The 11,317-nt window shown below is 41.1% G+C and overlaps 1 protein-coding gene across 1 annotated transcript in view; it reads right to left on the bottom strand.

Annotated features, from left to right (window-relative positions):
- Window positions 1-6,195: 6,195 nt before the first annotated feature.
- The window catches only part of MELLADRAFT_56135 (uncharacterized protein), a gene marked incomplete at both ends in the record, with an annotated part of 16,603 nt that continues 11,481 nt past the window's right edge, over window positions 6,196-11,317 (bottom strand). The window contains 2 exons of the mRNA XM_007410151.1: window positions 6,196-6,421; window positions 6,510-6,972. Of these exons, the coding sequence (XP_007410213.1) occupies window positions 6,740-6,955 (216 nt within the window). The remainder of the gene's footprint in view (window positions 6,422-6,509; window positions 6,973-11,317) is intronic.

Genomic DNA, 11,317 nt, shown 5'->3' with positions numbered 1-11,317 from the left:
TTATCATCTATGATGATGAACTTGTTTTTGATAAAAGGTTTTCGAGGTCTGTTCAAGTATTTTTTCTTGGAAATAATGGTTGTGTTTTCAAAAATATCTTTGAATACCATCAAGAATATGTCCCATTCATAGGGAGCAATTAGTTGGCTTTTGATTGTGTTTCTAGCGTCCCCGTCTACCTTGTTCAGAATTTTATTGACAATTCTGTCTTCAGATGAATCTGGGTCAAATGCAGCAATTCTTTTCTTTTGTTTCAAAGACCATGCTGTTGGATCAAAATGTATATAGTGGGTAGTGTCTAAAAGCGTGAAATGTCGGACCGGGGAAAAAATTACATATGTTCAAATTTCCCCGTACATGTAGGATTGAGATCACATCCTTCAAGTGGATCAGTTCCTTTCCGACCTTCAAATCCTATTGCGAACTCGAGCCAATTGGTTCCAATTGACTTTCTTTGGTGTCACATGTAAGTTATTTATCTTGATCGCTTTGTTGTCTTATATATCCAATACTGACAGGATCAATACATACAACAATTTTGTTTTAGGCTATCTCGAACACCGTACGAGCGTTCCAATCTCCAGGAAGAGAAGGATTTGGTTGAAACAAATAGGCAAACCGGTCCTCTCGTAACCATCCGAGAGTTTCATCTTCATCCCAAGACCAACAAGATAATGTTCAATCTCTTGTAAGTCGACCTTTTGCTTGATCTCATTCATGAATTTTTCTTGATTTATCAATTGTTTGATGCATTTGATAGCTTGTAGGCAGGCCATGAAAGTCAAATGTGGTTCTAATGCTGTCACTAAGACATATACATCTCATCAAACCATTTCTGGCAACTATGCAACTGATGCTGGCCTCGATGTATGTTTTCGCCCTTTTTTCTCACATTTTCATCGAAGATTGTTTTGTCTTATTGATTTCTGCTCTCACTGATACACCAGGTCACAATGCACCCATACGACTCTTTCCGAACCGCTGCTCATGGCTCTGTGACCAATGCTGACTTCAATCGATGACATTTTGTTTGTTTTTCCTTATAACTTTTTCAAATATTGACTTCTTGCTGTAATTCATGTCCTCACTGATGGAGAAGGTCGCAAAGCACTAGGAATTGTATTGTTTAATTTTCTGTATTGCAAATTACATTCTATGATGAAAATCTACTTTGTTGTAAAAAAGATGAAAAATTTAAAGCCCTTGAAACAACTCAGAGATAACAATTTCTGATAGCGGCCGATGCAAGGACTCCAAATCTGTGCTCGGATTCCAATTTGGATCAAATTTGTGGCACTGATAAACTTTTTGCTCCAAATACCCGATTTCACGCTTTTAGACACTACCCACTATATTTGCGTCAAACTTGTCTTTCATGAACAATTCTTCCATGTTATTTCTCCAAACACTATTTCCAAACCTTTTATGAATTTCTTCTTTCCATTGGTCCCATGTCATGGAGCCTTTACTTTTACGCTTGTCAATGTACCACTGTCCTGCTGTGCCAGTGAAAGCTGTGCTTAGATGACTAACAACAACTAGTGGGTCCATTTTTAAATCCGTGATCAAACCATCACACCAGTCAATGTAGTCATTATGATTATACTCGCCGTCTCCACTGAACTTTTTCCAGTCTCTGCCTGTTGGCCATAGTTTAGTCAATGCTTTACTTAATTTGTCTTCTCTATTAGACTCTGAAATAGCTGTCTGAGCAGTAGTTTCTCTGGCAAATAATCTATTTGTACTTGCTAGAGGTGGTAATGTTCTTTCTCTGAAAATTGTTTCTTCTCGTGCTCGTGGGCTCTGACTTCCTGTTTGAATTGGTGGGGGCTCGACATAATTCACTGTTCTTTCTCTTAGTTCAGCTGTATGTTGTCTGAATCTGGCTTCTCCCCGAAGTGATGGATCAACTCTTGGATTATCTTCTGAGATTGAATCTAAATTTTGCTGAGTTACCGGATGAGTTATATGATCTGTTACTCTCGGTGTGATGTTGTTATAACTTGCTCTCTCAGGTCTAAGTTCTTGGATCAACGTCCTCCTTGCTGTGTTGGCCCTGTCCTCCATTTGATTTAATCTATGTTGTATTTCAACATTCTTTTCTAATACTTTGTTATTTAAAAATTCTTGGTTCTTGAATAATTGTTCCGTGAAATTTTTGAATTGCACTTCTTGTTGTATTGATAATTGTCTCTGCAATTGTTCATGTTGTTCTCTGATGTTCTCTTGTAGTGAATGATAATTCTTCATCATACTACATTCAAATTGCTGTTGTTGTTCATTCATATTTTCACGAATTTTTAGGATCCCGGTATCCTCACCACCCCCCCCTAGTAACCCCACCACCCCCCTCCCGTTCACAGCTTGTGAAACGCTTGGTTGCTGCTGACACATGTCATGACAGTGCCAGCCTGAACCACGCTCTCAGCACTCACTGAGAATTTTCTTTTATTGTTTCTCTAACAAAACATCCTATTGGTACGATAATTGAAGGATCCTGCAGTTTTGCACAATGAACAAACAAACGAGATGAATCAAGATCGCTCCAACTGATTGAATTTGAATCGATCAGAGCGATTGGAAAACAATTCTGAAAAACAATCATTCAGACCGATTGAATTGATTGTGTTGAGTTGTGTTTCCCTTTTTTGGGGTTAGTGGGATTGAGCACTTGAAAGACCAGAGAAAAAAACACATGATGTCAGGGAAACCGATCGGATTGATCACATTGTTCTCAACCTTTTTGAGCAAGTGTGATCGCTCCGATTGCTCAGGTAAATTCTGTAGCTTATTGTGTAGCTGGACAAGGTTTAGTATCTTTGATGACTCAATTACACAAGAGTCATTCCCAAAGACAAAGGAGTGTAGTGTCAAAATGAATGATGAGAGCCAACAAGGTCTTGTAAGCTACGGAGACAGACAAAGAGGGAGAGAAGGACAATTCGGATCTATGTATGTGTTTGGTGGATCTTATAGTGTTTGTGCTAGGATGTGTCGAGCTTTGTACATATAGAGCATATAGAGGTGACTAGACCACTCCATGCTCGACTGTGGCCGGGTTTGCTGATTCTACTGGGATAGGACAAGTCCTCCTGTTGTGACCTGTCGTGTGGCATTGGCTACATCGAGGACCGTTCTGTTCAGCTTCCTGATGTTCGTGACGACAAAGATCGCGCTTGGTCTTGTTTGAAGACCCTGTAGGCCGACCACGAGATCGAATCGGAGCTGGATCACCAATGGTGAGAGTCGGACTCACAAGAATCCGACTTAACTGACTCCACAACACGCTTTGTTGATGGGCGGGGAGAGTGTTATGTTGTGCTCGTACGAGGTTGAGAAGCGTGTCAAAGTCAGGTGGTTGGTTGTGTAGAACTGGGTCAACTGAAGTCCGATCTAGATGCCAATGAGGGTCGAAGTGGTTCACAGCCAATTTCCTCGAAGATAACATGAGATGCTTCAGGAAGTGGGCACAGGGTAATCCCTGTGATCCAGAAAGTACGTAGGTGCAGTTGTTGGTGTCATCTAAAGAAAGGGCTTTTTGATACTGCTTGTAGGTCTATTTGTGATTTGTGTTGAGAATGTTTCATGATGAATCAGGCGAGGAAATGTTGGGAGGTAACTAGACAAAAACTTACCTCTAGTAGTGCGTAGTGCGAGATTTTTCTGTTGACATCAGTCCAGATTTGAGGACAAAGTCGAGATAAAGTATGAGTCCGATCAAAGGATATACGGTGTTCTATTCTATCTCTTTGCTGTTGACAAACAAATTCCAGCTTGGTGTATACAGTTGCAAGATCACCAGTTGATGTCCAGACCCAGCCTTTGATACCAGCATGACCACCTTCAATCCGAGAGGTGACGGTGTGACCAAAATGTTTGATATCCTTTGTCCAAGCAGTTACAAACTTTTCCTTGTGGATCACCCACGTACTCTTGATGTAATTGAAAGAAGTCTTGCCAATATCAGTTCGAAGAGCCTCAAATCGTGCTTCAAAGTCTTCGGGAGAAATTGAGTTGCAAATTTCCTGCCAGCTGCTTTGAAACACTTTCCATTGCTTGTCTGTTAATTTCATCTTGATGTTAGCTTGAATATTTTTCTCGATATGCCATTTGCAGAGTAGATTCTCGGTGTGTGGTAGAGTTTCCTTCAGGGCATTCATCAAGGCGAGTTCTCTATCAGTCACAACAGCCTGCAGATTTGAAAGCTTGGACCCAAAGCACAGCTTCATCTGCTCCAAAACCCATCGATAGTCGGCTTCAGTTTCTTGTTGCATTAGACCAAAGCATAGAGAGATAGACTGATGTGTTGGTGAAACTCCCATCACGTGGAGGAGTGGCATTTGAAACCTAAGACAACCAAACCACAAAAATCAGTCAGTCTCAACTCTGATTAAACTTGATTACTGTGAAAGCATCTCACCGATTGGTTTTGTAAGTTGAATCCATCAGTAGCACATCAGATGTCCAGAAGTCCGAAGCCGACTTCACACTAGCTTTGGGAGCAACAAACAGACGCAGGAGTCGGTGATTAGAATCCAGTTCAAAGGTATGGAACACATCATTTGCCTTGAGGTTGTCTATCAAAGCTTCAAGTGGAGTGCGTCCATTGAGGTCCAAAAGTTTTTGTTTCTTGATCATGTTGTAGATGTCCTGGCTGGTTGACAAGCTAGTGGGATCGGAAGCCTTCAAGGTGCGTAGAATGAGTCGTGGAGGAACACCTGCATTTGCAAGGTTAATAACCAAGTTGTGCTGTTCTGGTGTAAGTTTACGTGCAGCTGGTATCTCAGCAAGGTTTGTAGAAGGTTCGTGATTGTTGTGCTGATCATTTTTGAATTCAATCTTCCACTGATGAGTGATTTCCACGCGTCGAATTCTAGCAGACCATTTGCATCCCAGAAGCTGAGTTGAGGTGGATCGAACTGCACTGATGACTTGCTGAGGTGTTCCGCCATGAGAACAGGCAAAGACTCGTTTCTTTGGTCTCTTATGTTTATCAGAACAGGTGCGGGTGATTTTCAACCAGTAGCCTGATCCTTTGGCATAGTTCCGCAGTGCATCTTCAGCTTCTTGTAAGGATGGGTATATAACTTTGCCAAAATCCATTTTCAAGGTGTGGTGTGTTGTTAGACAGTGACAAGATTTTTTGAGTTGTGAGCTATGGAGTTGGATGATATGGAGCTGAGAATGAACTTCAAAAATTATGAAGGTGGGAGCGTGGTTCAGGCTGGCACTGTCACGACATGTGTCAGCAGCAACCAAGCGTTTCACCAGCTGTGAAGGGGAGGGGGGTGGTGGGGCTACTAGGGGGGGTGGTGGGGATACTGGGATCCAATTTTTATTATATTTTTATCTTCTTTTATCTCATGGATTGTAGAGCTGACATGGCTTTCATGTTTCCCAAATTTATTGAGCAGCTCCTCAATTTTGTTATACGGATCTTTGATTGGTAGTTTCAGTTGTTTGTCTACTTTCATATCTAGTTGTTTGATTACATTTTTGATCTCCTCTAGATCACTTACTATGACATCACTCGTCTCTCTGATATGTTGTTTATCTTGATTTCTTTCTTGAGACATTTTACTTATTGTCTTGTGGAAGTTTTTGTCAATACTGTTAAGTTTTGATGTTATTCTTTTCTCAGTTTCAGAAATTTGTGAAGCAATCTGATTAGCTAAATGAGTTATTCGTTTCACTACATTTTGTTCCGAAGGTTTTAATATTGGGTCTTCAAACCTCTTGTTTAATGTTTCTCGAATCTGTAGCACTAAGGCTTGTGTTTTATTCAGACTGTACATTGGAGTTATTTCTGAGTTTTGAATCTCAGTTTCTCCTTGGTTGACATTCTCACTAGTATTTGAAGTTGATTCACTTATTCTTTTACCTTCAGAGGTAATTACTTCTTTTTGTTTACCTTTATCTTTAGATGTGATTTCTTGTTGAAATTCTCTTTTCTGTTCTTTGACTTCAATAATTTGCTCTTTTAATTCTTGCAACTTACTTACAATATCTTTGTATGATGGATTATTATCTTCTTTATCAATTTCTTGACCAAGTTTCTTAACTTCACTTATTTGTTCTTTCAACTCTAAAAACTTAATCATGATATCATCATAAGATGTCTTATGAAGCTGGCAACTTAAATGAAATTCTTTAATTCTCTCTTTCTCACTTTTCTCACATTGGTTTTTTAGTAAATTCAAATTTGGATTCAATTGCTCAACTTTCTCATAAATAGCGTAAGTTTTTCGTCTGACAAGATCTTCTAAATCTAAATATGAATGTGAAACAGATACAGAGGAAGCATTGTAGGAAACTAAATCTGACTGGTTGAACAGTCTTTGATGTTTTACCTCTTCTAATTCATTTTCTTCTAACTTAAGTGAGTTGAGAGAGGGTGAATTAGGAATTGAAGATTTTTCATCTATAGGGGGTCCAGTGAAAGGTGTCTCAGTATACAAGATTGATGGATGATGATGAAAAGATGAAGTTGGAGGGGGGAGAATACTTACTGTTCTCTCTCCTTCCCTTTCCCTTTTGATTCTGGATCCTTCTCGTCTCTCTTCATTTTCTTCACCACCAAGAACATGTCCAGAAGGTTCGAAGCGTTCTCCGCCATCTCCTCTAAGTCTTCGTCGTGAGCTCTCTTGCGACGTTGGTTGGAAGGTCCCGGTCGAGGATGCTCGAAGGGTTCCATCGTACTCGGGTTGATCAGATACGGATTGTACCCCGCTACCTTCTCCACGGTTGACCGGTGACGACGTCCCCCAAGGAACTCTTCTAGTTCCTTGTGGGCTTCTTTCGCTACTCCTAAGATCTGGCGAAAGTTGGTCGAGTTGTTCGCTACTCGCGCTTCGTCTAGGTTGCGTTTGTGGTCGAGGATAGCTTGTCGTAACCGGGCTTCCTCGGTTGCGCGGGTCTCTTGGTACGATTGTGGTGGTGGAGGAGGTGGTGCCATGGTGTTGTTGCTCATGCCGGTGTGGAAGGCAGAATAGCCTCCTCACTCTTCCCTTTTATACACATTATTATCCTCACCAGCTCATTTTTTGGGGCTCGTGTTTGGTCTGCTCACAATCATCTCATATCAAGATCTTTTCAATTCAGTTCAATTTAAGATAACTTTTTTTATTATTGCAAAACAACTATAAAACACTAAATAAATACAAGGCCAAGAGGATGAAATAAATAAAGTATATGACACAAGAAAAGGACAAGATGAAAACAAGTCAAAAAAGAAGAAAATCGAAAAATGAAAGGAGAAGATTAGTCAGTATTGGGTAAAAGAGAAGACAGGAGATAACTTAAAAGAAAAGACTCACGCTATCAGACTTAAATCGGTCGGAGCAAACATTAAATGAAATAGAGATTGAGCTACCAAGATCGAACAAGGACTAGAAGAAAAAAGAAACATAGACAAATAAATTAGTTAGTATGAGAAGGGAAAAAGAAAGAGTAAAGAACACACCTTTTTAGTCCAGGAACAAGTAGTGTGAGAAGAAGGAAATAGACTAAAATCGAAATGAGAAGAAAAGAATAGAGAGGAGAAAAGGAAGTAGAAAGAAATAAGACGTACCTGAGAAGAAAGAGAATCGAATGAAAGGAATCAAAATAATCGATTGAAATCGAGATGAAGCTAGAGAAGGATGAAAGAAAAGAAAGGAGAATAGAAGTTAGTTAGCGAACAATAATAAAGAAAAGAAAAGAATAAGAAAAGATAGAAAGGAAAGAAACCTACCTTGAGAAAAAGAAAGGGGAAAGGATCGAGTCGAGTTGCGAGTTAGTGTGGGAAGAGCCAAGCGAATCGGTCGGATGAGCTCGGAGCGAAATAAGAGGGTCGGTCGGAGTTTTGGAGGGCTGAAAGGTTTATAAGGGATCTAGTTTCGAGTGGAATGAAGGAGAGGAATCGTATGTGGATGGAATCGAGAGTTTCGTGTTTGTGTAGTGTTCGTGTCTGAGTGTTATTGTGTGCATCTAAAAGTGTGATCGAGTATCTTAAAAGTATTATTGTGTGGCTTGAGATCGAATAAGTCTTTTTTGTGCAAGAGTCTATTTTGAAGTTAGAAATCAAAAGAAAGAGTTGGTTTAGTTAGTTTAATCGCTTAAGAAGAAAGAATTGGAGAAGGAAGAGAACGTACCGAGTTAATTGATTGTTGTGTGTGTTAGCCTTTAAAAGCGAAGTCTTGTAGTGTGGTTTCTTTTTTTTTCGGTTGTTTTATTAGCTGCTGAGCTGTGTCGAAATTCAGTCGTGAGGGCGTTGAAACCGGAATTCAGCGACAAACCCGCCTCTTGATCCAAGTCGAGGCCGGGTCGAACGGGTTCCGGGCTACATAGACCGGACCTGTGTGTAATTTATTACACTTCGCCATAAAATCTCTAAGATTCGGAATTCACATAACTTCGCATCACAACGTCGTGTAGAGTCGAGTGTGGTATCATCGGAGTCCGCCAAGCTTTGCGGATCCTTTGAAAATCTTAAATTTGTGTTACGGGAGGAATTCGTGGGGATAGAAAATTGTTAAGAGTTGTTCTAGTTCTTTTCGAACTGCAACAAAATTAAGGTTGAAGGCAGCGTAAAAGCACCGTAGTTTCATCCGCTCTTACGAGTGGTGATTCTTACCTTCTCCGGCTCAGCCTACGCTACACTGCGTAGGAGTTCTACATCTGGTGACTCCACTGGGGCAATTCGAAACAACTTCTGCGTCTCCGCGGGTGCTCTTTCCGCATTGTAGTTTCGAAAATCAACAAATTATTGTACTATCAAAAATCAATCATATCTCAACATCACATTTTCGAACTCAGTAAAAATTCTCAATTCTCAACATGTCATCTCAGATCAATATTGGATCATCATCGGATCCGAAACAAAGTGTGGCGGCAAAGTCTTTGTCCGTGGCGGGTAGTAAAGCAGGAAGTGTTAGTGGTAAAGAGGGACGGAATTTGTATAGGGAGAAAGAAGAAAGTGGCGACGAGTCAGATGGTGGAATTACGACAAAGGGCAAAACAATAATTGAAGAAGAGAAAGTGTCAATAGCAGAAGTAGAAGGAATGCTTAAAGAGGGGGAACTTACGATTCAAGAAGCGGAGGATTATTTAAAGGAAGCTTGAATTGAAGCACAGAATATGGAAAGGGTAGTAAAAATGTTGAAGGACGCGAAATTAAAGGAAGAGAGACGGGAGAAAATAAGCAAGAAAAGTACGGGGAAAGGAAAGAAGAAGTATTATAGTTCGGATAGTAGTAGTGAAGATAGCTCGAGTTCGGAGGATGATAGTGACGGAGAAATTAAGAAGAGGAAGAAGAACAAGAAAGGAAAGAAGAGGGTTGTGAAAATTGAACCGCAAGACCCGGACTTACGGTTTGGACTAGGTGATGACGTTCAAAAATTTCTACAAGATTTCGAGGTTGCAGCGGACGTGGACGGAGCTAGCGGTGTAGACATGGCAAAACAAGTTTGCGCTTTTGTGAACGGGAAGGACTTAAAGGAGGAAATTAAAGAACTTAAAGGTTGGGGAGAAGGAGAATGGGATTGGAAACTGTTAAAGACGGAAATGAAGGACCGGTATGCGTCAATACGGGAGGCGCCTAAATATACGGTGGAAGATTTGAAAGAATTAGCGTTGGAGTACGAAGGAAACGGCGGCATTGATTCAAAGTTGGAATTTGAAGGCTTTCGTCACAAGTTTGATAGTATACTTGTCTACCTCAAGAAGTACGATTACATTGACTCGGAGGACGAAATATGTAATCTTTACTATAGAGCATTTTCGGATAGCATGCAGAGGAAAATTAAAGAAAAGTTGCAAGATGACGGAGATTTACGGAAGACTAAGGACGGAAGGCACCGGTTGCCCGGATGGAAGATATTGAAGAAGACGGTTTACACGGTGGTACAGGAGGAAGTAGAGTTGGTATTTGAAGAGTTATGAGGAAAGAAAGAAGTGGAGACGAAGAAGGATGAGGAACTTAAAGAGAAAGTTGTACAAAAGGAAAAGGAGAGACGGGGATTGAAAATGGAAGGATTGAATAAGAAGATTGGCGGAAAGTCTGCGGATGAAGCAACTATTAGTGAATTGGTACGGCAGTTTGCTGCGTGGAGCGGACAAGGAATGAGTAGACCATTGGCGGTGAATTCAAATGGCCAAGTTCATAAGGGTTTTCAAAACAACTCGTACGCTGGTCAACAAAACAACTACGGGCCACCAGCGCAGAACAGAGGACCCGCACCTCAGTTTAACTCTTCAACTTACTTCAGAGGAGGACAACAAGGCGGAAAGAACATCAACAACAATGGTTCTGGTCCCAATAATCAAAATGGTGGGCAATACTCGAATTTTGGAATGACTCGAGGAAGAGGAGGCTATGGTGGAAATCGTGGAGGATACAGCGGATTTCAAGGAGGACGAGGGGGCTATAATTCCAACTCTCAATGGAATAATTCGTCTGGACAGTTCCAGCAAAACAATGGTAATCAACAACCATCAAACGGACCTTATGGACCACCACCACCAAACAACGGACCTCCACGAGGAGAGTTTCAAGAACGGGCCTTTCGAGATGGACCGTTGATGTGCTATTACTGCGGCAAAGAAGGTCACGGTCATAACAGGTGTCCGGATAAGCAAAGAGATGTCAATGATGGATTTGTTACGGAACACAACAATACTTATATCTTGTCGAATGGAGCGGTAATTAGATGGGACAGTAGTAGACCAATCCGGACTGTAGTTGCAGATTATTCTTTACAAGTGGCGCAGGCAAAGATTGCAGCAACAAAAGGAGAAACATCAGCTCAAGTTCCTGGCGTCCCAGCTCCAGTGGTACCCGAGAAGACAGTAGTTACGGGCATCCTGACAAAGACGGAGAACGGCGACCCTCAAGTTCAAGAACTACGGGCTAATTGTGGAATCTTGGAAGATTGGAAGGTTCCCGGAATTACAAGTAGAGGATTCAAGGTGGCTATGGCGGGAGCAGGTACCAAGGTGTACGACGTGGAAGTTAAACGAGGAAGAGGAAGAGCAGAACCGGCGGAGGCTCCAAAGAAAAAGAAGATTTCGATGGAGAAGGAAAATGAAGATGCGGAGGAAGAGGTTATGGAATTGGATGAGGATGATGGTAGTAGTGAAGAGGTACCTTTGGCGAAATTGAAAGAAAGAAAGAAAGAAGGCAACGGTTGTAGCACCACGAGCGGTGAAGAAGGATATTATTAAAGGACGATTTGAAAGACCGGTGGAACGGAGCTATGAAGGTGTAATGGATAAAGTGGTGGAAAAGATTATGAAGACTCATATTGACGCAGAGGTTGGAGAGTTATGTGCAATCTCG

Source organism: Melampsora larici-populina (assembly GCF_000204055.1).
Source record: "Melampsora larici-populina 98AG31 unplaced genomic scaffold MELLAscaffold_19, whole genome shotgun sequence".
Classification (NCBI taxonomy): Eukaryota; Fungi; Basidiomycota; class Pucciniomycetes; order Pucciniales; family Melampsoraceae; genus Melampsora; species Melampsora laricis-populina.
This window is presented reverse-complemented; position numbering and strand designations above follow the sequence as displayed.